Consider the following 27,760-nt stretch of genomic DNA (forward strand, 5'->3'; position numbering starts at 1 on the left):
CATTCTGCGAAGAATAATGTTTTTCTTTGTAACATTTCTTTATTGAATTTTTTAATTTTCTGTTGTTATTCACTGTTGTATAAAAAATTGATTCTTTTAAAGTATATAAATATGCAAGATTACCTATTATTTTATAAATGTGAGATAAACTATGCATTAAAAGAATGTTTCCAAACTTTTTTCTGGTTTTTATTTATTTATTTTTTGTATTTTTTACATGGGCCTTATTACCCGCATAAGGGGGTAATAAGGCCCAATTAAGGTATGTTACAAAAACATGAATAACTTTTGTTATAATTATTTCCTCAATATGCAGATAAGATTTTTACATCAAGGAATGATTAATCTTAAGCAGCAATCGAAAATATTTTTTTAAACTTAATTTTTAAAGCCTAAATGACCAAAAGTCTGTTAGGTGGGCCTTAATACCCATACTTACCTCATATTTATTTTATATACTGTATATTTATTTTATTACTGTATTATACAGAGCACGAGGTGGAGGTAAAAATGTAACGGGATGGTGTTCGGTAAATTAAAAATACCATCCCGCCTAATCATTGTTATATGAGGAGATATACAAAAAGGTTGCGAGATGGTTTATACTTTATAAAATAAAAAGCTGACGGGATGGCATCCCGCCGTTTCCCGTCTATGGACTGTGTATACATTTTTTTTTATTACTTTACATAAACTTATTTAGTTTTTTACTACTGTTTTATTATTTATCTTGTTATTATGTATTTTATTAATTTTTATTACTGTATTTATATTGACAATTTAACAATATAAACGGGGTTTAGTGATAAAAAGTTTAATTCTTGTTCTTTTATATTTAAGCACTATTTGTTCTAATGTTAAATATTATTAAACGACACAAAAATAATAATATTTATAAAAAGTAATTCCCAAAAAATCATATAAAATAAAAAAATGAAAAAAAAACATATAAACATACAAAAAGAGTTATTAATATTTTAAATGTTTGAAAATATTGATGACTTTATTACGTTTTTCTTTAGTGCCTCCCAGCACTGCTGTATTAATGATCCTTCCATTTAAAAAAAAGCTCATTTACAACCTTGCATATATTGGCTTCATCTTGTTAAAGATCAATCTTGTTAAAGAAAGTCTGTAACTGATGCCCTGTGCGCTGAGAGCAATAAACCTTATAAACACTCCAAGCAAATGCTAAAGAAATAAAATAAAAAAAAGAATATAATAAAAAGTACACATGTTTACATTTGTAAACAAAGTTAGTTAAAAGTTTAATCTTTCAAGTTTAATGTTATTTATATTTGTTTTTTGTTTTTTTAAATGTTGTAAGGCATCTTATTAAAACTTATTCAGTTAAATAAAATTAACTAAAACATAAAAGACGAAAAAGATGTCTCTCAAAAGTATCTTAAAATTTGGTAAAATATTTATCTTGAAATAAACTATGTACAAAAACCTAATAATTTTTTTTTATATTGACTCATAAGCTTATCCAATCTAAGAAAAAACAACACAAACAAATACTTAAAAATTTTTCAAAACGATAAAAAACAAATTATTACCTATTATAATGCCAACCGTATAACCGTACAACCGTACAATATTTATAAATTATTATAATGCCAACCGTACAATATTTATAAATTAAGCAAAAGTAAAAATGTTGGATTTGTTAATAATTACGCTAGTTGCCATGCACTTGAAAGTAAATAAAAATTTCTACAGCTAAAGAATCTAAAGTCTAGAATTTCCAGTTACTATACAAATAAATGAAACCCTAGTAACAAATTTCTAAATACAAATATACTGACTGATCTTTTCCAATGCTTCGGCTAAATAATTATAAAAACTGATTTGTTAAAATAATGCTGACTTATATTTATAATATAAAATATATATTATCGTATATATAGTATTATCTTTAACTAAATTAAAAAAACAAAATAATACCTTTCTTCTAACTTAATTATATAATACTTAAAAATTAAAAATATAATACTTCTTGAATTTAAACAAAAATATATATATTTTATTTAAAATTTCAAAAACAAAATGCAACTAAAAAGAAACTTACTCTCAGAGCAATTTAGAGAGTAAAAAAAATATTTTTCAAATCGTTAACCAACTGCAAAGATAAATGCAACATAAGCTGTAATTTAAAGGTCGAAACAAACCTTCATTAGAGCAGTCGTGGCGCAGTGGTTAGAGTTCTGGCTTAGAACCCAGAGGTCCCAGGTTCGACGCCAGCTCCAGCCCAACAAGCGACATTAGTACGGAAGGAGGCGTGAACTTCTTGTTAAATGCTCTCCCGCGGTGCTCTGTGATAAGACCGTAACGACTTCTGGGAGCACCTTAAATAACTACCAAAAAAAAAAAACCAGCTTCAGTGGTTTCACTCATTCTTTTAAATCAACATTGATAAATCAACAATAATCAAATCACAAAAACAACTGCTAACAATAAAAGCCAACAGCCCAAAAACTAAAAAGTCTTCTTATAGCTCCCTACCATAAAGTGACCACAAAGCAAAATATATTGAAAAGATATTGAAATTGAAAAAATAGAACAAAATAGAAATAAGATTGAAAAGATAAAGAAAAGAGATTATTAAAGTTTGCTTTTGTAATATTTGTTGTTAGAGAATTGTTACTAAGTTTAATTGTAGCTAACATCATTAAACGGTAATTTGTAAGAGTTATTAGGATTAAAATAAAATGTTATAAAATTAATTAATGTTTTTTTTTTTGCAATCTGCATGACTAAAAAAATGGCAGTGCACATGAAAGATGAAAGATGGTAAGGGTACATACATGTTAGGTAAAAGATGGTAAGGTTACATACATCCAAGATGGAAGATAGTAAGGTTACATACATGCAAGGTAAAAGATGTTAAGATTTATACGAGAATATTATTTTATTGAAATTTTATTAAATTGTATTTTTAACAAAACAATTTATAAGCTACAATTGCTTATAAATTTTAGAATATATGGTGTATGTACCAAATTTACAAACAATGTCAAGGTTTATGAAGTGATAATATTTACTTTGCTTAACTACTGTTGTTTTGGGAAAGTTTATAGTTCACATTTTTAGCCCATACAAATCAATGTAATCAAGTTTCTGCTAAGGTTTTGCATTATTTAAAAAGACAACAAGATAAAACGTTTGACGCATTTTCCTAAAAAGAAATCAGTTTACTAAACGTTATTAAAATCATATGGATTTCTTTTGAAGCGATAGTTTAAAGATTTGTTTTATTTTATAGCCGTAAAAATATAATATTTTGATTGAGCTGCATGCTATTGACAAAATTAAAGAAAATAATTTGACTATCTTTAAGGATATGTTACCAATTCTGACAAACAGTTTGTCAAAACATTAGGCAGAAACAATGCTACATTACTGAGTTGCAATATAATTGTGTTGCCAGTTAGTAATGTAGTCTTATCAAATAATTTCGAAGAGAAATAATTCTCTCCTAACAGTAAAACCAACGTTATCGATGAACAAAAAAGTTTTTCCAAAAACTTAATACGAAATTTTGGTATTGACATTACGAACAAGTAAGAAAGACAAATCTGTAAATTGTATCATATTTTTTAAAGGTTTAGTTTCAGTCTCGTTTATGAATGAATATTATATAAGGAATTTTAATAAATAAATATATTTTTTAGTTTCATGTTTTTTAGTGCATTGTTGAAGTATTTGGATAATTTAAAAAACTGTTATTCGAATATTCGAATAGTTCAAATTTCCGAAAACCACGAATAATATTAAATCTTAGGTGGGACTTATCATCTGACACAATAAGGTCTAAATGCGATAACTGCAAAGTATATTTTGAAAGCTGGAGGCTGTGATCTTGAAAATAATTCAAACTAGCGCTAAAATACGAATTTTTAACAAAATAATTTTGAACCGATGGTAAGTCAAATAGAACAATAAATTTAATAACTATTAAGGTTTTAGTATTGTTATTTTTCCGTTTCATGTGGCTTAACTTCGCTTAAAAATACCATATTGATAATTTTGTATTTTAATTTCCGTATTAATTTTAATGTATTTTAATTTCCGTATTAATTTTAAAAGTTATAAAATCATCTTTAATTAAAGTAACTTTTTTCCATTTTTTTTGCACTTCACCCAAATATTTTACCTCTGTTATTTAGTCTTTCTCTTTCACCTCTGTTATTTAGTCTTTCTCTTTCACCTCTGTTATTTAGTCTTTCTCTTTCGCCTCTGTTATTTAGTCTTTCTCTTTCACCTCTGTTATTTAGTCTTTCTTAAACTTTAACTGCGTCGTCACTGAATTTATTTTGAAGTTATTCTTTAAAACTTCGAAATTAAAATTAAACTTTTTTAAAATATAATTTTAAGTTTAATTTAATTAAGTAAAATAAAGAAATCTAGTAAAATAAAGAGTTAAATTATAAATTAAAGTTATATTAAAAAAGTTTAAACAAGTTTCCATTTAACCGGTTTTTAATTAGCAGTTCGCATTAGTTTTTATTTTATTTTCAATACAATACTTATATAAAATTTGTTTACACATTTCTTATTACACTTTTTGCTTTTCATATTTATTATGTTTTGCATTTATTTATTTTGTTTACATGATTCTTCCTACTCATTTATTAAATGTGAAAATTATTATTTTTAATATTCGTGTCACAAAATATTGATATATAAGTTATATCAAAAATTGATATAAGAGCTATGTCAAAATATTGATATAAAATAATGATATAAGTATTTATAATGATAATGTATAACTATAATGATGTATATCATCATAATAGCTATACATTGAAATGTGTAAAATTAAAATGAATAAACAATGATGAAAAATGAATGAAAAATTATGACGAAAAAACAATGTTTATAATTATGATATTTAATTATAATTATAGCGTTGAAAAATAACGAGTTTACGTTAAAAAAACGACAGAAAACGTAAATAGAGAAACAAGCTCAAAAATTTGGTCAGATTCTTTAAAGAAAATGGAATCGATGTAGTAAAACAATGTTAATAAATTAATTATTAAATATATTTAACAATTTATTAATTAATTCAAATTATAAAACTAAAAAAATGTTTTAACTGTCTTTAGTTATTCAATAAAAATGTAGCTGACAACATCTTTTTTTTTAAATATAGCAGCGCCATTTTTAAATTAGCTTCACGAAGAATATCAAACACACTTTTGAATAAAGGTCCGCTAAACTCTCGTCAATATACTTATCAGCTGTTTTTACCAAGATTCAAAAAATAATTTTCTAAGTTTCTTTTTCTGTATTCACATATTTCGTGATGCGCGCTTGCTATTTCGTCTGCTAAAAAATTTGCAACTTTGATTTCATTCATAAGCAGCTCTTGTATGCACTTTTTTTTTATGAGATTAACTAATTTGTTTTTACTTTTGGGACCATACACCTAGCATACTTACACATAGCATACACTTTTGTGCAATGGTGTTTGTTTATGTTCCATAACCTAGGCGTTATGGTCAGCTATTTTTCGCATTAATTTCCAATGATTATCATCGAAAGTTTTATTTCAAAAGTGATTATTGTCACTTAATATAATTCTCAGTAAAATGCATATTGTCAACTGTAAACCAATAAAATGGAAATTATCAACTATCAAAATCGTGGTTTGAAATACTGTTTGCAACTTACTGGTTTGCTGTTCGCATTTTATCTTGTATCTCTGAAAAAAAGTTGCATTATTTGCAAAAGGTCGCGTCTTCGCTTTTACAAAATACAAATTCATTTTGTAAATATTCTTCTTTAGCTAACTGACTATTTTTAAACATGTTTAAAAGCTATTTGACAAACATTAACTAGGCTAAAAATGTTAGGTGACTAATTTTACTATTACGCTTTTTTAAGTAACTCGTTTTTAGTATGTAGCATACGAGGATTCAAAGTCAAACATTCTAAATTTCACTTTTTTAAATAATTTCAAATACAGTTTTTATTGACCTTATATAAAATCACAATACATGCATGGTTTAGGTGTTGTGGTTTTTGTCTTCTCTTAAATTATAAAATTAGACCAGTGGCAAAAAAAGATAATTATTTAGCAAAGGATCAAAATTATCTGGGTTTGATTGTATATGTACCAAAAGTATAGGTACAATAATCCTGAAAGGTGTCCGGTAATAAACTTTGCTTAGTGTCTCATGAAGCAAATCATTTTAGTTCTTTGTTTTTTATCATGCAAATATCAAGTTAGCGACTATAAACTTTAAACAAAAAAAAAGAATTTATGTTTTTTTTTTTTAAGTACATGTATGCCTTCTTTCAGAGAAAACATAGGTATATCCAAAGAAAGACATTAAAAAAATATAAAGATTCCTACACAAGAATATTTTTATTGAAAATTGCTAATGATGCAAATAGTGATAATTTTGGTAGAGGTCAAAATAAGGTCTACCAGGTAACACCCATTTTAATTAATTTTTACTTTAAACCTGTGCTTTCAAACCTTAAAAACCATAATGTTCTATTTATAATTTCTCAACTACTTAAACGTAATTGCTTTTAATGTTAGTTAGTACATTTTTTTAATGCTTCTTGATTTATAAATTTGAACAAACCTCTTATGTTAAAATACCCTTTTATAGTAATATCGAAACGATTGAAGTCTGCGTTTTGTTTTCTAACGATTTTACTAAAGTAACATTTTTTTTCTTTTCTGAATGACTTGTCTAGTCAAACACGGTATTTAGGTCTTTTACATACGCGGTTGTCTAATTTTTCTTATAAATGTAAAACTATATTTAAATATAATTTTATATTTATAAGCAAAATAAATTTTTTTTTATTAATATAAAATTATAAAAACGTGATATAATATATATCACGGTTTTATATTGTTTTTTTCGTTTCAAATAAAGCTTCAAACAAAAAATTACGCTTTTCCAAAGATATTCTACTACACTGAGGCATATTCGTTTAGACGCATCAATTTTTTTCTCTTTATCTTGATTTTTTTCTATGTATTGTAAACTGATATGCATGCAAGTTATTATCAAAATAATTCTTGTGTTGTGGGCTAATAAAAACCACAAAAAAAATTTTTCTATGTGTCTTTATTAACATGAGAGTATGTTTGATATACAAAAGCACATTTTTAAATTGGAATATATCTATAGACGCAATCAGGTTAATAACGGTAATTATTGATTTTTAATCACTTTTACACAAATAAATTGATAAATTTTAGTGTAATTTGATCTTTTGCTCTGCCAGTATCATTTTTATTGCATTTTACGAAATGCCTAAACAAAAGTATTTGACAGGTGCTGAAAAAATACAAATTTATTTATATCGTGGCTCAGAAATCTCACCAGCACTTTCTATACAAGAAATAGCAAGAAAAATTGGAAGATCTGACCATGTTGTACGAAACTACATTGCAAAAGGTGACAATTACTGTGTAAAAAAAGCAACAAACGGCAACAAAGTATTAACAAATCGGCAAATTAATCGAATTCGCTTCGAAGCAACCAAAAATAAATTGAATGCAACACAAATAAAGGATAAATTATTATTGCCTGTCACCAATAAACATGTTGCACATATTCTACGTACAACACCAAACGTAAAGTAGAAGAAACCACACCAAAAACCAATGTTAAAAAAACACCATAAAATTGCTAGATTACAGTTTGCTAAAAACCATATGCATTGGACTCATGAGTGGCAAAAAGTAATATTTTCAGATGAAAAAAAGTTCAATTTAGATGGTCCGGACTCTTACAGTTGTTATTGGCATGATAAGAGGAATAAATGACCCACAAACAAAACGAAATTATGGAGGAGAAAGTTTAATGGTTTGGTGTGGATTTTCTTATTCAGGAAAATGGACTCTGTGTTGTAGTTTACATAAAATGAACTCGATAAAGTATACACAAATGTATGATGATGTTCTCATAACTTATATGGATGAAAACATGGACGATAATACCATATTTCAGCAAGATATTGCTGCAATTCACACATCTAGGCATTCTATGAAATGGTTTAAAGACCACAACATCCCGGTTCTCGAATGGCCAGCTTGTAGCCCGGACTTAAATCCAATCGAGAACGTGTGGGGAATGCTATCAAGAAAAGTTTATGACGCTAAAGCAGCCGGACACCAATTTAAAACTGTTACTGAGTTAAAGTGTAAAATCCTTAAAGCATGGTCCGAGTTGGATCAAACTACACTTCAACGACTAGTGGAGTCAATGAAAGACAAGAATTTTTGAGGTGATTCAGTGCAATGGAGGACATACGCATTACTAATTTCCATCTTTTAATGTCAAAAATATGACTGCGTCTATAGATATATTCCAATTAAAAAATGTACTTTTGTATATCAAACATACTCTCATATTAATAAAGACACATGGAAAAAATTTTTGTGTGATTTTTATTAGCCCACAACACAAAAATTATTTTGATAATAACTTGCTTGCATATCAGTTGACAATTCATAGAAAAAAATTAAGACAAAGAGAAAAAAATTGATGCGTCTAAACGAATATGCCTCAGTGTATAAATTATTTTATAAATTATTTTATAAATTATTTTATAAGTTATTTTATAAATTATTTTATAAATTATTTATAAATTGTTTTATAAATTATTTTATAAATTATTTTATAAATTATTTTATAAATTATTTTATAAGTTATTTTATAAATTATTTTATAAATTATTTTATAAATTATTTTATAAATTATTTTATAAATTATTTTATAAATTATTTTATAAATTATTTTATAAATTATTTTATAAATTATTTTATAAATTATTTTTTAAAATATTTTATAAATTATTTTTTAAAATATTTTATAAATTATTTTATACCTTTTTACAAATAAGTATTAGTAACTTGAATGTTGTTTTTTTAAAAAAATTTATTTATTTATTTTAATATATAAATTTATTAAAGTCGTAAAGGATAATATAAATACAAATAGCAGGGACAAGAAGAAGACATAATTGGTCTTATCACCAAACCCCTTAGTCTATACCATAAATATAAGACAACAAAAATTAAAAAACGTAACACTATATAATATAAAACGTTTTTTTAAAGACTTAATAAAATAAAAATCATCGGTCCTAAAGTCCTACTTTTACTTTTTGTTTTTGTATTGGTTAAAAGAAATTAAAAAAAAAATAAAAAAAGGATTTAGTACAAAGAAACTATATTATTAAAAAGCATGCAAGCAAATACGCATAATCCTGAAGCTTTCCATTTGCACCAGCATATACCATGAAATATGTGAATAATTCTTATAAACCATAATTTTATATATATTTAAAAATAAAAAAAAATAAAAAAAAAAGAATTTAAGCAATAACAATTGGAACATTCCTTTTCTAAGGTCATCAAGCCCATAATGACAAACCTCTAATTGTTGGGTAAGTTTAACAATAGCAATGATTAAAACTTCAGAAAAAGCTGAACGCTACGTCGTTCATTAGTAGTTTTTGCTTCAATTTATTCTTAAACTCATTAAGCGTAGAAATTGTTTTTAGTTCTTTAGTTAATATTTTATTCCATAATTTCGGCCCTCTAGTAGAAATTGAAAATTCAGTCGCCGCAAAATAACTTTTGGTTTGAGAATAACTGTTATTTGAAAATCTGGTTAGATATCTATTCGGATTTATTTTGAATAATGGGTAAAATATTTTAGAAGATATATTTTTATTAATTTTGAACATATATATAAGAATTTGGTAGACATTTAATTGATCAACATTCATTATATTTGAATTAACAAATAATGCTTGGGAGTGTGCATAACGGCCCACATTGGAAATGATTCTGATTGCATGCTTTTGTTTATTAAATTGTTTTTTTATTTTATTTTTATTTGTACTGCACCAAGCAATATTTGCATAATTAAGATGGCAATGAATGAACGAGAAATGTAAAAGCTTTAAGCGAGTTGGATTTAAAAAAGTCTTAGATCTGCATATCAGGCCTATGTTCCTTGAGATTGTATTTTCGAGATATTGTATGTGATCTCTCCACGTCACATTTTCAACAAGAAGCATGCCGAGAAATTTTAAAGTGGTTTCTCTTTTTATGTCCTGATTGGCAATACAAAGTTTTGGAAGTTTCAAAGGAATTTTATCTTGGTCATGAAAACGATGGAAAAAAGTATATTTTGTTTTGGTGACATTTAGAGATAATTTGTTTGCATTAAACCATTTAGTAAGATTCATTTGCTCTTTGTTTACTGACTTAAATAGAATATTTATATCATTATGTGCATAAAATAGATTTGTGTCATCTGCAAATAAAATTGTATCTAGTTCAGTACAAGCTTTGCTTAAATCATTAATAAAAATGAAAAATAGGAGTGGCCCTTATATAGATCCCTGAGGAACCGCACATGTTATGTTCATATTGGTTGTTTTACCTTCATTATATGAAAGGTATTGTTTTTTATTTGACAAATAGCTTTTAAACCATGCAATAATTATATGTTTAATACCATAGTTTTCTAATTTTGTTAATAAAATGTAATGATCGACAGTGTCAGTACTTCTTAAAATAAATATTAAGTTAGGCAATTGTAAAAAAATAAAAAATTTTTACAGAAGTTTCATTTGCGACTTTTACGAAAAGTAGTAACTGTCATAAAATTAGTTAGTAAATTCTACGTTGAAAATTAAATGGCGCTATGTTGAAATTATCTTTTTTAAATTGTTTGACAAGACATGAACAACTTAAAAAAACTTACAACTACATTTTTTAAATGTCTGATATAAATCTATAATCTTTTCTAGGTAACTAAAAACATTCTGACAATCAAATAGGCGTGCATCGTCCAAAGAAAGCCTTAAGAACGTCCTTAGGATGTATTTAAAACGTCGCACTGTAAATTTTTGTTAATAAAAAAGTACAAATATTTTCTTTCCAAAACAAAACAAAAGTTTAAATATTTTTGTCATCTTAATTGACGGCAAATTAACTTTTGTTTTAGTTTCAAAAAGATCCAGAGACTTTTTTTTTCAGAGCTATAAATTAGTGCAGAAAAAACAGAGTGTCTTTGTTGCACAAATATATATAAATATATGTCGGTTACAAGTCAAAAAGTGTAAAAGCTCTATAGCTAAATTAACCTTACGAGTAACACGACCAAGCCAAGGTAATAATTATGAGTTACAAAACATAACACTATCTATGAAGAAAAAAATAGTCAAGGGTTAACGCACTGCATTTTTTCATATAAAGAGATACAAACAAACAATAGATGTTACATTCTGTTTTTGTTTTTAGATTCAAATTCTGTTTTTATTTCTTATTAATAGAAATAAAAACTTTTAAAAAAGAATAGCGAAGCTTTGTAAAGAGAAGCACCATTCTTTGAATCATCAGAAACATTTTTTCTCATCTTTAAATCGTTAGAAGCAACTTTATTTGAATCATCAGGTTCTAACAAGTAAAAAAGATCATTTTTTAACTTTCTCTTTCAGCGCTAACTATTTGTTTTTTGAAAAAAACCGATCAACCTATTATTATTATTTTTTTTTTAAATTAACGATGTTGTTGTAAAAATGAGTTTTTACAATAATGTTAAAGTCATTTCGTCATTGATCAAACCATTGATCCTAAAGTTGTTCAAGTATTATTTTATTTTGTGACCATGTCATTAGAAAACCAATGACAGTGTCATCAATTCTCTAATGATAAGCAAACTGGTTTTAGTACATTAAACAGTTTTACAAATAAGTCGGAACTGACAACCTTACATGACTTAAAACTAGTTTTGGAAACTAGTCTGCAGACTAATTTGCTTAACGGCAATCTTCAAAAAAATGCACTAAACAGACAGACAACTGACAAACATAAATAATCAGTGATTAAAACGTAGTCCCAAACACAAAAAGTATACATTTTTTGACTATTATATATGCTCTAATAGTCAGCAAATATTGACTATTCCATATACAATACATGCATTTATATCATACATACATTGCATATACTGTACATAAACTATACATACACATTTTGTTGACTCGGTTTTAATTGTAATGTTTTTCATTTTTGTTATAATATATAATAAAAGTATTAAGACCCTTGTGCATTTCTCTCATTTTACACTTATGCAAATTCTTATTTAGAAATGTTTCTTCAACTTACTCTTGGCTCTGCGGATTCAAAATTATGTTCATTTTTATACAAGGGAATACAAGTAATACAAGGGAAAACGTATACAAACGCAAACGTAATACAAGGGAAACGCATTTTTAATTCAATAATCATTGATTTATTAAATTTGTGTGGTATATCAAACGATAGAGAATTTAAAATACTAAATAGTGGTACAAATAACTTCATACTACCAAAAATGGAGTGCATTTCTTTTATATACCGACGATATTTAAGTTAGCATTTTCACCTGTTGCTTATGCGTTTTATCAAGTTTAAACGTTCACTTTTATAAATTTATCTTTATGTAATTTAAACAAAGTTATTTAAAAATCGTTTAACTATTGTTATAAATCTTAAATTAAATGCAAATAAAATTAATTAATAATTAGATTAACTGTTTATAACTATTCTTTAATGGGAAATCTTTATGATTTATTTTTTTATTGTCTTTTTTTTTTTTGTAATTGATTATTTTCAGGTCTATTTAGTATTAAAAGGTATTTAGTATGAAAAAGGTTTTATTTTATATTTGTTTTATAAAAGACATTACTAGTTGATTTCAAGATGTTAGAGTGGTGGAAACAAACTCACAAAAAACTCTGCAAAGTAAACTTTGCAGAATTTTTCAGAAGAAGAAGAAATTTAATTGAAAGATTTAAAGACTCATTTTATAAATTTGCTGTAACGTAATTACTTAGTAACGTAATTACTTAGTAACGTAATTACTTAGTAACGTAATAATACTAGTACTTAGTAACGTAATAGTAACTACTTAGTAACGTAATTACTTAGTAACGTTATAGTAACTACTTAGTAAAGTAATAGTTATCTATTTCGCAAACTATGGTATAGACTAAAAACTACATAAAACTAGGTTCAAACGAAATTCTGTTTCGGTATTGGTTTCAACCGCAATTTCAATTTGAACCAATACCGAAATTTTGGTTTTGGTAATTTATAAAGTCGGTAAGAAGCAAATTTTCAGTTGAAAATTATACCAAAAACCGAAAATTTTGTTTTCAGTTTTTATTTAACTTAGAGAAATAGTTATTTTTGATAATTTCCACATTTTAACCTCGTGGTTCACAAATTATTACATTTTTAGTTGGTATATGGCACGTATCCATCTGCTTCATAAATTTATAAAAATTGCATAACTCTGATAGCGTTTAGTTTAAAGAAAACAAATTGGGTTAAAATTGCTTAAATAGACATTAAACAAGGATAATTTTTCGTGGAAGCTTTTTGTTACTTTTATAAATTGTTCTATGAGTTATTTTGATTTTTCTTTATATTTATTTATGACTATTAATCTAGTATTATTACATAAGATGGAAAAAAGTCAAATAAGTAAACAACAAATGTAAAAACATCAAATCTAAATAAACAACAATTATAAAATTTAACTTTAAGATAACATTTTTAATGAAATTTGTTTATTTGAAAATTTGAAAATTGTTTAAAAATTTGAAAATTGGAAAATTTTTTATCCTTTTAATTTTGGTTTTAATTTCGGTAAAATGAATACCGAAATATTGGTTTCTCCTTCGGTTTATTTCGGTTTTGGGAAATTTCCTGTTTCGGTCGATCACTAACTCCATACCTTACTAGAAATAGAAAGTGAATATACAAAAACATTGAATGCATAGGAAAAAAAAATTCAGAACCAGTAATTGAGTAAGCTAAGTACGAAGTAGACAGTTTGTTAAAGTAGATACTTTCAAAATTTATTTTAGATGTAATCGAAAGATATTTTTAATGCTCTTATCAGATATTATGAATACTTTCGAATGATATTTCGGATATTGTCAAAAAATATTTTGGATGTCATCGAGCGTTTTATATAGATGAAGTTATAGCTTAAGAAAAATAACTTTTTTATACTTGTTAATAGCTTATGTAATATCAAACTAAAATATTAATGGGGTATACATATTTTGATGATTTACTAATATACTCCTTATACAACGATTACTCACTATCATTTCATTACTTATGTTGTTTTAAGATTAATGCAAAAGTGTATTATGGTTGCTTTATGTCAGTAATTGATTTGTGATTAATGTTAAAACGTGGTATGATTGCTGTATATCGGTTGACTAATGTTAAAATGTGGTAAGGCTGCTTTATGTCGATTATTTGTTTTGCGATTGCTGGAAAAAAAAAAGAAAAGTGCATAAGAATAATAGTTTTATATATTTATTATAAATTATTATATATATTTATTATAAAATATTGCTTAATCATCATCAATATTCTGACCCAGCTTTGATCAAAAGTTTCCTTTTTGTCAATGCCATTAATGAAACTTCACAATCTTCAGAAACTACTGTATTTTTCGTTTGCAGTTACGTTAAATTGAATCAGTGTTACCATATGGGTTTCTCTTTACTTAAAAATTAATACACTTCAAAACTAATAATTCAAATAACTTATAACGAATAACATTGTCAAAAAAAAACACGTAAATAATTATATTTTAGTCACTTGGTTGATAATAATTTGACTATCAAATTAGCGGAAAACAATTAAGGCGCGATGTATAAATATTATCTCATTGTTGTTTATAACTAAGACTTCATTTACAAAACCACGCATTCTTGATGTATTTTACAACAACTTTTACTGATACAATCTCTTAATTTCGGAAAGATTGATAAATCGCGCCACCCTCCAATGATGATTCGCTATTATTGTGCAAAACCTTGTTTTACTAAAATCTTGTTTTTCATTGCACCATTCAAACGTTGAGATAACTGTGAATCTAAAATCTAGTCTCTAAATGATTGAGAAAAAAATGTAAGTTTTTGATAATACAGAAACTGAGGAAAGCTGAAAAAATAAACATTTAGTTAAAAGGAAAATTTTTGTTTATAATTATTTATTATTTTTAGTAACGGCGCCAAATTTCACAAACAATTTGAGTATCGCCCTATTTTACACGCAATACTAACTAGACAATTTTTAAATAATTTGTTTGATCCGATCTGAAATAATGATATATTTTGTCTTTTATTATTTTAAAAAAATGTATACTTTTTTTTATGAAATCAAGAATAAACAAAAATTATATAAGATAATAAACGGAGAAGATAAAGTATTAATGACTTTTCACACAATTGTCAAGAAAATTGACGCCTTAAGGTCAAATATTGATGTTTAAATAAATAATCTTTAAATGTAGATGAGCAGCCTTATTTTTTAATCAGTTTTAGCAGGTTTCATAGGTAAGCGTACTTTTTTAATTCAAATACTAAAAGTATAAGAAAACAATTCGTTCAACATTAAAATTTTTAGTAGTTTTGACCACATTTAGATTAGATGGATTATTTATATCTTAAAACTTTATTTATATCCTATACAGTACTCGCAGTTAAAAATTTTCCAATAAATTAAGAATTTCAATAGCTTTTGTATTTGGTAGTTAACTAGTATTTGGTAGATAACTTAGATAAGTTGTATAATCTTTAGATTGTGTAACTTTTCACTCGCGCGCATAAAGTCTCTAATTTCACAAACCGTTAATTTTTATAGAGAAATATGAAAATTAATTTAACCTATATTCGTTAAACCTAAGTTTAACGAAGTTGATGAAGCTTGTGTTGAAAAATTTTCAGTCAGTAAAAAACATTAATCAAGTTTAATTTAAATCGCGTGCTATCCGGCGCCTCTTATGTAAATCTTTTTTTTTTTTAGTTTGTTTACTCACCTGGTTTTTATAAAAGAATTTTACGCTTTCGCACTTAAGCTTTTCAGTTATCTAGCTGTTCTTAATTTTAAAAACTTCCTTCGTCTGAAGAAAATGCGTTAGATTATTTTAATGTTTGATGGTAGTAGAATAAAAATTGCTGAAAAAATACTTTTGTTTAACAGTAATACTTGGGTTTAATTATCGATGTTATATGATAGTTATATATAAAGTTGATTTAAACCTTTAGTCACAAAATGTCAGTTAGTGCTAGCAATAATAATCCAGAGACAACTGTAATGAACAGGCAATCTTACAAAGTAGAGAAAATTATAGGCGTTCATATGGGAGAGGTAAGTAAATTTTGATTATATAATAAAATTGATTTAATGCCTAATACGAACATGTATTGCTTAATGTAATACGAACAAATATTTTTAGGACAATGAAACGTTTTATAAAGTTCAGTGGGCTCCAACTTGGGAGCCTTTAGCAAATCTACACGCTTGCACTCATCTTATTGATGATTTTTGGAAAAGTCGAAATCCTAATTATTTAGGAACATATGCAGTGAAAGATGTAAGTTTAATAATTGTTTGTAGTATTCATTAAAGTATGTTTGGAACCCAAATGTTAATTTAATTTTGATATATGTTCCATATACTTCCAATGCAATGATAATGCAAGTAACATAAGTTGAATAAAAATAATGAACAATTTGAATAGTAACACAAGATGATTTATAAAATTGATGATGCCAAGTAACAATATTTTTAAAATTATGTTACAAAACATAAAAAACTTACATGTTGTATGTGAAAAATGATTTCAATTTAAATAATATTCGATCATTAGTGTGTATTTTAAAAGTGGTTACAAAGTTCATAGGTTTGGACTGCATTAGGTAAGACATTCTATAATATTTTGTATAAAATGTTTATATGGTTTCTGTAGTTAATTGCTTTTTAAAGTGATCTAGAAAAGAAAGTTTGATGAGCGACATATGTGATAGCCACACTCAATTTATGGTATGGCATATATATGGTGATGCTATTTTTAAAACTTGGGTGGTATAAGTATTAAAACTACATGTAGGCCATATGTGGTATCACCTAAGTAGTATAAGTACCTCAGCCGCACATGCCCCACATTTATGTCATCCTATAATAAAACATAATATGTCAATCCCATATAGTTTTTCAAATTTTGTTGGTTAAACAATTTCATAAAATTTTCAGTAAAAAAAATTTTGTTTGTAAAAATAAAGTTTTGTTTTTAAATAAATAGGTGTCAAGTTTTTTTTTTTTGTATTACAATTTTTTGATAGAAAAATTAACTATTTTATAGTTGTTTTTGATAGTTTTGTTTTGTATATAATAATATAATACTTACATTATTAATATAAATTATTATTTAAAAAAATTGATATGATGATTCTTATTTCATATACTTTTTAAATTCTAATTTAAAAGACTTTTGAATTATTATACCCTACCTATAAGTTCACAACATAGTTTGGTTGAAAATATCAAGCAGCATTCCCACTCCTGAAAAACCTTAAATATCCTTAAAAAAAAATCATCCTTAAAAGTCCTTAAATAACCTTAAGAAAAGTTAAAATTTGACTGCTTTCCTTAATTTCTCCTTTTTTTAATCATCTATGAAATTTTATTAAAGTTAATGTATTATACTTGTTAATAAAGAGCAAATATATAATTCTTTGATAGTTTACAAACCTATACTTTTATTATATATATATATATATATATATATATATATATATATATATATATATATATATATATATATATATATATATATATATATATATATATATATATATATATATATATATATATAATATATATATAATAATATATTATAATAATATAATATAATAATATATATTATATAATAATATAATATAATAATATTTATATATAATACAATATATATGAATATATAATATATTATATATATATATATATATATATATATATATATATATATATATGTATATATGAATATATATATTTATATATATATATATATATTTATATATATATATATATTTATATATATATATATATTTATATATATATTTATTTATATATATAGTTATATATATATATATATTTATATATATATATATATATTTATATATATATATTTATATAAAGTAGTATACCAATTTATAATAATTTTTCTATTTATATTTAAAATTTATTGAAAGAAATATATATATATATATATATATATATATATATATATATATATTTATGTATTTATATATTTGTATTTATATAAGTAGTATGATTATTTATAACAATTTTTCTGTATATATTTAAAATTTATTGAAAGAAATAAGGTTCTGTTTTTAATGTATTCGATTTCTCCTTAATTCTCTTAATTTTTTTTTTCAAAAAATTGTCGTTCGCAACCAAATCTCCTAAAATATTAGAGAAATATATCCTTAAATCTCCTTAAAATCCTTACTTTTAGCCTCAGTTTTATTAGTGGGAACCCTCTCAAGGATATTTATATGTAGTAGAGTTGCAGGTTACCAAAAAAAATCTTTTCTTATGTGACATTTTAAACTCAAAGTCTAAATCTTAATAATTAAGATTTAGTTTAATTTAGTATTTATATTACTTGTGAACATTCAATTTGTGATAAAAAATCTATATTGCATGCAACTTTAATGTTTTTGACGTTAAAATACCTTTTACTTTATAAATAATTATTAAAAATCAAAAAGTACAACAAAATCTTAAAAAACAAAAAAAGCAGAAACAGGTTTTCACTGATGCTTTACAAGTTAATAAGCACAATTATAATTTATTCAATTTATTATATATTGTTGGTGATGTGCAAATTCGCATAACTAGCATTGGCTACTATATTTGGATATTGATAATTTTAATACCAAAATCTACTGTTGACATTACAAAAAACATGAATAATACTTTTTATACTAAAATGAACCTAAAATCTAGTTTAGAGATCAGTTTGCATCAAAAGTATAGTTTAGTTGTGAATATAAACCACTTTCTTTTCTTCTCTATTTTTAGATATTGATTAGAAAAATTAAAAGTTATGGTGCAAACTACATTGTATAAAAAAGTCAAAGTACATATTTAATGTTTTGTTTGCTCACATGCTTTTGTTTGCACATTAGTTTGCTCAGGCATATATATTATATATATATATATATATATATATATATATATATATATATATATATATATATATATATATATACATATATATATATATATATACATATATATATATATATATATATATATATATATATATATATATATATATATATATATATATATATATATATATATATATATATATATATATATATATATATATACATATATATATATGACATATAAGACAAAGCTAAATTGTTTGCTAAGAACTTTTCATTAATATTATCTCTTGATTCCACTAGTTGCATTCTACCTGATATTTCCAACAAACAGGTTGATCCATTGCTCAACATTCATATCACTCCAGCTTCTGTATCTAAAGTGATTTCCTGCTTAGACTCTTCTACAGCCTATGGCCTAGACAACATACCTGTTATTCTTGCCGGTCTTGCAGAAGTGTTCTCCGGAGCTGTCGTCTATACTTTCAAAACTATACAGCAAGTGCTTATCAGAGTCTCGTTTTCCAGCCTGCTGGAAAGCAGCATCTGTCATCCCTATTTTCAAATATTTTGGAGAGCGATCTGATTTGTCTAACTACCATCCCATTAGTCTTCTTTCTATCATAAGCAAGGTTTTTGAATTTTTAATTAGCAAACACTTAATCACTCATCTTGAATCTAATAACTTACTCTCTGATCATTAATATGGATTTGAATCTTCTTGTTCTACAACTGATTTGCTAACAGTAATAACCGATAGGTTTTATTGTGCATTAGATAAAGGCGGAGAGGTTAAGGCCTTTGCTCTTGACATTTCTAAAACTTTTGATAAAGTTTGGCATGCTGGTCTTCTCTATAAGGTTTATTCTTATGGTGTATCTGGTAACATCTTTAAGATTATTGAATCCTTCCTTTCCAATCAAAGTATAAAAGTTGTCCTCGATGGACAGCACTCTTCTTCTTATTCTGTAACTTCAGGGGTTCCTTAAGGTTCTATCCTTGGCCCTACACTCTTTTTAATTTACATTATTAACCTTCCAGATGTTCTCACACCTAAGGTGGCATTGTTTGCTGATGATATTCCATATATTTTTATTGTGATAAGAAGCCAACACTCTCTGATTGCTTGGAGGGGGCATTTGAGCTTGAAAAGGATCTCACTTCTGCTACAGCATGGGGCTCACAGTGGCTGGTGAACTTTAATTCAAATAAAACTCAATTTTTTCAGCCAATTGTTATTGCAATAACTTAGATCTTCCTATATTTATGAACGGTAATCTACTCAATGAGTCATTTTCCCTTCATCTTCTATGATTAACTTTTACTTTCGATCTTTCCTGGACACCATATATCAAATCTGTTGCAATGTTAGCATCTGCTAAGATTGCATCTCTTTATCGAGCTTGACACTTTCTTACTCCGAATTCTATTCCCTATCTCTATAAATCTCAAATCTGGATGGATACATATACAGTTGCCATATCTGGGGCAGATCTTCCAATGATGCCCTTTCTCTTTTAGACAAGGTGCACAAATGCCTTGTAAACATAGTTGAATCTACTCTTGCAGCCAACATCCAACCATTACCACATCATCGTAATGTTGCTTCTCTTTCTCTTTCCTACAGATACTCTAATGAACACTGCTCTAAAGAGCTAGCGTCTCTTGTGCCATCTACTAAAATTCATTCCCGTGTTATTCATCATTCAATTAAGTCTCATCCTTTTTCTGTGACTGTTCCTTAAGTGCTCCAAAAACTCTTATTTGTCTAGTTTTTTTCCTCAAACATCAGTTCTTTGGAATTCGCTTCCTTCATTTTGCTTTCCTGATTCATATAATTTGCAATCCTTTAAGTCATCTGTCAATTGTTATCTTGCTCTACAATCTTCATTTTTTCACTTCCAGTAACTTCCAACTCTAATTAGTGGTTGCTTGCAGCCTTGTTGGAAGTGAAGATGTTTAAAAAAGAAAAATTTCACCAATTTTGTTAACTGATCATTTTAGTGCAAACGTTTCAGTTGACAGAAGACTTAAAATGTAAACTGTGATTCAGGAAAACATCTAAATGAGAGAGAGAGTTCTATAGCATTAAAGCAACTAAAAGTTTTCTTTTGGGCAGGCAGTGTTTGTCTCTTTATTACTATTATTTTTGATCTTTTTATTAATCTAATGCAAGATTAGTTCTTTTATCTTTCATCTAATCATGTACCTATAACAGTACAGTGTCCTTGATTTTAGGTCATGTTACATTTTATTGTAGTCATTATTTATTAGATTTTATTTAAATAGTATAGTTATTGTTTAGAACTTTCAATATGATTTATTTGTATAAAGTAGTTTATATATTGTTATTAATGTAGATTATTTGGATATTTAGGTCATTAATTTAATACACCTTGGTGTTTTTTTAGTAAAAACTCATCAAACTTGAAGTTAAGAAAATAAAATTCCTTCTAATTGACGCAATCTTTATTTATCATATCAGTTTCACATTTTATTAACAACCTATTAAGGGAATTTAAATAAAAGTGGATCTAAGTACATAGTCTACCCTACTCAGTTTTCTTTTTAACTGGTTAGTGCAAAAAATTAATATTATAAATTTAAAATTAGTTTCAAGTTTGTTTCAGTGATGTGGAAATTAGGTTTATTTGTTTCAATGGTGTCGAAATAAGGCTTATTTGTTTCAATGATGTGGAAATAAAGTTTATTTGTTTAAATGATGTGGAAATTAGGCTTTTCTTAGTCTATTAGAAATCTTATTCAGGTTTATTTCAATGGTAAAAGAAACCAATTTGATGTTTGTTTCAGTTGAATTAGAAAACAGATAAAGGCTTGCTCTAGTGATGTTAAAAATCATGTTTAACCAAGTTTTAAGTGAAGAATGAAACATGTCTTGTTTAACACATTTTTTACTTGTTGTTTAAAACAAGTTTCTAAATATATTTGATTGTTCTAATTAAGAGAAATATTTATTAATCTTGTTATTTTATATTTAAAGCAGGAGCTTCCAGGATCTAACGAAATATCTATCATAACCTTGGAAAATGGTATTCAGAATTATGAAATGGGAGTTGATCTGCCAATTCCAATTAAAATTGCAAAAGTAAGTAGTGTAAAACTAGTTTTAAGTTTTTAATGAATTATTTATAATAAATTATGTATGTAATGAATATATTATAATAAATTATGTACTATATGAATGTGTATGTATGTAAGGTAAATGTGCAAGTTTAATAATAAGTTATACAAATAAATGTAACGAATTAGTAAATGTAAAAATTTTCTTTAAAACCCTTATTTTTTATAAGTTTATTTTGCATCTAATAAAGTTCATGCTTCTAAAACTGCTTCTAAATTTTAACTGATATATTTTTATTACTTTAAATAATTTAGAATTTATCAAAAAAAAGTTCCATTCACAAGCACCCTATAAAGCATATCTCAAAAATTGTTACCAAAAAAGATACCAAAAAGTCATCTAGCTATAAAATGAAGCTTAGGATGCCTCAAGTTTCAACAAAAGAAATTGATGTAAACTCTATAGGAGATTGTTCTTGTACAAAAGAGTCCAATAATCGTGTTAGTCCAAATACAGTGACATCTAACAACTTGTTAATGTCTAGTGAGTTACAAAGTATAGCTCAAAACCTTGCTTCTAAAAGTAAAAGTTCAACTCCTAATGAAAAAGAACTAACTCATCACTTACTTTCGAAACAAGTTTTATTACCAAATGATATCCATTTGTTAAAAGGATTGAAATTAATGGAAAACAATGAAGCAACTTCAATAAAAAAATTGGAAAATTGCTTTGCATCACCAAGTTCTGCATTTGTTGCGGTAAGTATGTCATCTACTTCTAGTAGAAATGGTTCTGAAGCTTCAACAATATGTGAATCAGAGGGGTTCAAATGTTGCAATTCAGAATTGCATAATAAATTTATACAGGTAGTTCCTAATTTACTTAAATATAAAATATTCTGCTTCTATTATAAAACTATAGTTTTTGATAATAAACATTTTATAACATATTTCTATAGCTTTATATAATACATTTCTTAAATATTACATTTTTTTTGTCGTAAAAAGGATGAAGAAAATTGCAAGAAAGTGATTAGTTGTCAAGAAAATAACAGAGTTTCAACTGTTAAAGGTAATCACAAATATATATATATATATATGTATATATATATATATATATGTATATATATATATATATGTATATATATATATATATATGTATATATATATATATATATATATATATATATATATATATATATATATATATATATATATATATATATATATATATATGTATATATATATGTATATATATCATTTGAAACAAAAATATAAAAAAAATTATTGTTGTCTTAGTTAGTTTTCCTATGTGTAATGGTTATATTTAATATTTTACAGTATATACTGACCATTGTATAAAGTTGACCATTATATAAATTTACAGTATATAAAATTGACTGGTTCATAAATAATTTAAGTTCTGCAATTTAGATTTTACCTACTGCATGACAGTTAGTAAACAACTGGGCTTGAAATTTGAGCGGGGCCAGGGCCGGGGGCTGTGTTTGATAAAATATAGCAGGGGCAGAGGCTGTGTTTGATAAAATATAGCAGAGGCCGGGTTTATGACCAGTGCTGCATAAACATTTATACATCCTAAAGTGTATTTTTTTATTTCAAAAATCAAATATTTTGTATTTATTTGTATATATAAACATCATCATGATCAACATAATCATCACTATCATCATCAAAATCATCATCATCCTCATTATCATTATCATCATCATCAAGCTTTAGCCTTCCTTTTTTATGCTGCTTCTCCAATATAAACAATCTCAAGCATCTTCTTTCCTAAAGTAGAGCTCATTCATACAGTATGTAACGCACTCTCTTAAAGTGTTCTTACCACTACCATTTTCTCCTAAAGTTGCTACCTCTCTACATGCTGATACCTAAATCAGTTTTATTTTCTTTTTTTCAAATCTTTAAGATTGTGCCTTCTTTTCTTGCCTTGTTAGAGTCATACCACACATCCATCTGATCATCCTCTCTTTTTGCAAATACTACACCATATAAATACTAAAATTTATATAAATATGTAAGTATATTGTATGCCAGCATCTAAATCAATAGCAAAAATAAATGTTTATATCCATGAATATCCGTATTATAGATGCATAAATGCCGATTTTGGAAGCTTTTATTTCTTCTGGAATAAAAATTTGAAGCTTTGATTCTTTCGTTTCAATTTTAATTCAAGCCTCATTCTACTCCACATTTTTCACTATCTTGAGTAGTTTCTTTATTAAACTGTAATAATTTTTTAATATCTTTTTTACCAGCAGATCTTTCTAAAGAACAAATGTTCTTTTATTTTTGCAAAAAGCCAATACAAAAGGACCTTTGTATGTTAAGCTCTGTTATTCTCAGTTTACTAATTCTTGTATCTTATCACAGATGTTAGGTGCTATAGACTTTTGGAAAGTCTTCAACAGTGTCCTAGGCTAATGCAAGTCTAACATTTAATCTTTAACTCATAGATCTTATCTTTTTACTTCTCCCAAGAATAGGGCCAATTTGGAAAGAACTTTTCCTCTAACTTGACTCTTGAATCAAATGGCCATATTTTTCTTTTTCCATATTAATTACTCTAAACTTAATAGTATTTTCTTGCAACCTTGTTGGAAGTAAATAAGTTTTTAAAAATTTATAAATATATCCCAGTATTTAATAAATAGTAACCATAAATTTGTAATATATAAAATACTATAAATTTTTTTCTAGCCCCGACTATCGACCCCAGCTAAATCCTAAAATTTTTCTGCGGCCGGGTTTGCAAAAAGTCTAATTTTCAGCCAGGGCTGGGGCCGGGTCACTTACTAATAGCAGTGGATAAACTGAATCCAACTTAATAGTTTTATAAAAAGATTGGTTCGTAATGAGATGCTCAATAAAAAAGCCTCATTTTTTAAAGCCTCAAAGTCACTTGTTCTAATACTCATCAAGTAGTTGAAACATTGACGTTTTCATCAAGCCATTGATGTTTAAAGCATTGATATTAAATATAATATAAAATAATAAATTAGACTTTCGTTAAAAAAGAATTAAACTTTATTATTTTATTGTATATACTACTCACATTTATATGTTAAAAAACTAAAAATATTACTCACATTCTGCCGATGTATGTAAAATGGTTGTTTATTTAAAATAATAGTTCACTAAGAAAATACTATAGAGTATATATATATAATATTTAAAGTTAGTTTAATTTTTGATAACGTTTATATTTTAAATTATTCCACAATTTCTATTAATTATAGTTTTAATAAATTTTTTTGTTTGTTTGTTTTTTAAGTCGCAATTTGTTTTTATATATTCTTTAGAAAAATGCTTTTACCCAAACTTTTCATTTTCAAAACAATCGTTTTCTGAAGCAAGTTCGGCTCATTCTGAGTCATTGTCACCTTCAAATAACTTTGAGACTGTTTTCAATGGTTGCCCAGGATCTACATCTTCCTCTTCAATAAGTTTTGGTAGTCTACCAGGTAGTTCTTTAAATGAACCTGTCCAGAACTTTTTATCGGGCAGCCATGCTAGTTTTAGCGAGCACGGCAGTATTTTAAATGATGGAAAACAATTTGACAGTGTATATGCTGAACATTTTAAATCTCCTAAATCATTTAAAAAAGTTGTGAAATGTCCTTTTTGTATAAATGTTGCTTATGTAGTGGATGGTGAAGAAGGTTTGACCTCTTTCAATAACCATCTTATTAAAAAACATGCTTCAGAGACAAATATATCCGGTCAAGATTATGTCAAATGTCCTATGTGTGTAAAACACTACAAAAGTTTACGATCTTGTTATACGCATTTGAATTTCACGCACGCTATTCCTGCAGTTGGAAGTTCTTTGCAATCAAGTGACGAAAATAAATGCGACAGCAACGAGCAATCAAATAAAAGTTGGAAAGTAGCACATAAAGAAACGGCAAGTTCAAAAGAACTTGAGCCTGTTCTATCTCTTGATCCTATTATTCCAATTAGCAATACATCTCGTGTTGATCTGATTACTCAAGACGTTTTGCGTAAACCGTCTGCTTCATTGGGAGGTTTTCCGCCCACGAGTTCGTTACAACAATCTGTGCCTATCGACAGGAGAAAAAAGCCTTATCCAAAAAAGTGTCCTCATTGTAACTTAGTTGTTTCGTGTAGGAAAGAACACTCAGAACATTTGCGTATCTTTCATAAGAAAACTCCACTTATATCCAATGGCACAATTAAGACCAAGAAAAGATTTTTTTGCAACATCTGTGGATTGCCACATTCTTCTAAAGCATCATTAAAGCGTCATAGTAGAATTAATCATGAAAACTCGTTTCCTTGCAGCTCATTAATTGAGGAAACGTTCAAGTGCCCGTTATGTCCTGAAGAACGAAGAACATATCATCATCTTTTGGTGCACTTACAAACTAGACACTCAAAATGGTCGCCCTTAAAAACTGCAAAGAAACCTCGAAAAGAGCTTAAGAGCAGCATGACAACCTTGCAACAACGCGCAATTAAATCCAAGTTGCGTTGTTGCAAATTATGTCGTAAACGTTTCACCAACAGATTTGCCCTTTCAAGACATTACGCGTTGTGCCATAAAAAAATGTCCACTAAAAATTCTTTTCGAATTTTATCTAATAGACCTAAAGCAGAAAAGGTAAATAAATCCGATAAGTTTGTTTGCGATAAATGTCCTAGTGTTTTCACTGACAGAACTTCGTTTGTGTTTCACAAACGCAACCATAGGTCGGATTACAGCGAAATCGGTTTTGAATGTCTTATTTGTGGATGGAAAACTAAATGGAAGACTACTATTGCAAGTCACGTTCGAAATAATCATCCTAATGATGACGAAAAGTCTTTCGTAAATTTAAAAGATAAAGAATGTACGCTCAACCTTACTTCTACGACCTAACATGTGTAAACAATATATTTGATTACAATGCCGTGCGTACAATTAATAAAACTTTGGACTGAAATGACAAAATGGTCAAACTGAAATACTTTAAGTAATATCAAAACATTTCTTTCTTTTTAGGTTAAAAATTTAAACCGTTTTTCTCTATTTGTATTTATACATTGAAAATATCAGTCGCGGTATGCAGAAGTTAAAGCAGGGGAAAAGTTTTACAACGTTAAAAAAACTTTATTACCTCCACCATTATTTTACATCACTAGTAAAAGTTCTTGCAATGTAAAATCTTAACCAGCAATGCATGTGCAAATTCATCAAGATTTTGCATTATTATTGCATTATGAAAAAATATATTAAAAACTCTCGCCTTTTTTTAACCCCCTTATTTCTTTCCTTGCAAAAACTTCTGCGGACGCTGAAGGTATCTAATTTAGGCATTTTTTGCTAATGCAATTGAATATTTACGTCATTTAAATTTGTTCTTTATTCAGGTGTTGTGATTCTTTTTTTGTTTGTTTGTTTTAGTTTTTTTGTTTTTAAATTGATTTTAAAATAATTTTAACATATTTGATCAATTTTATAGATTATTTTTACTGTAAAGTATGTCAACGAAATTTCACAAGTATGCTGTTTGACTTAAAGTTTATCTCTGTTATAAAACTTTTCGTTTTAAAGTTTCTTACAGTAGGGTCAATTTATGTGTTTTATACTTATGTTTTATGTTAGTTTGTTTGATTTTTA

The 27,760-nt window shown here is 26.3% G+C and overlaps 1 protein-coding gene and 1 long non-coding RNA gene across 3 annotated transcripts in view; both read left to right on the forward strand.

The window, feature by feature from the left end:
• Positions 1 to 12,569, forward strand: part of LOC136091605 (uncharacterized) — a 45,718-nt gene extending 33,149 nt beyond the window's left edge. The window contains exon 5 of the long non-coding RNA XR_010644113.1: positions 12,145 to 12,569. This is a non-coding gene — a long non-coding RNA (uncharacterized LOC136091605). The remainder of the gene's footprint in view (positions 1 to 12,144) is intronic.
• Positions 12,570 to 15,921: 3,352 nt separating this feature from the next.
• Positions 15,922 to 27,713, forward strand: LOC136072052 (zinc finger protein 521-like). 2 transcript variants are annotated; one of them, XM_065820106.1, is made up of 6 exons: positions 15,922 to 16,216; positions 16,305 to 16,442; positions 22,028 to 22,132; positions 22,423 to 22,974; positions 23,116 to 23,179; positions 25,440 to 27,713. In XM_065820106.1, exons 1-6 carry the CDS (start codon positions 16,121 to 16,123, stop codon positions 27,017 to 27,019), a joined length of 2,535 nt encoding a protein of 844 aa, XP_065676178.1. In that variant the 5' UTR covers positions 15,922 to 16,120; the 3' UTR covers positions 27,020 to 27,713. The 2 variants fall into 2 exon arrangements, with proteins under 2 accessions (XP_065676178.1, XP_065676179.1); XM_065820107.1 differs by having other exon boundaries at positions 15,974 to 16,216; positions 22,031 to 22,132.
• The last annotated feature ends 47 nt before the right edge of the window (positions 27,714 to 27,760 follow it).

The sequence above is a fragment of the Hydra vulgaris genome, chromosome 15 (genome assembly GCF_038396675.1).
Source record: "Hydra vulgaris chromosome 15, alternate assembly HydraT2T_AEP".
NCBI classification, from domain to species: Eukaryota; Metazoa; Cnidaria; class Hydrozoa; order Anthoathecata; family Hydridae; genus Hydra; species Hydra vulgaris.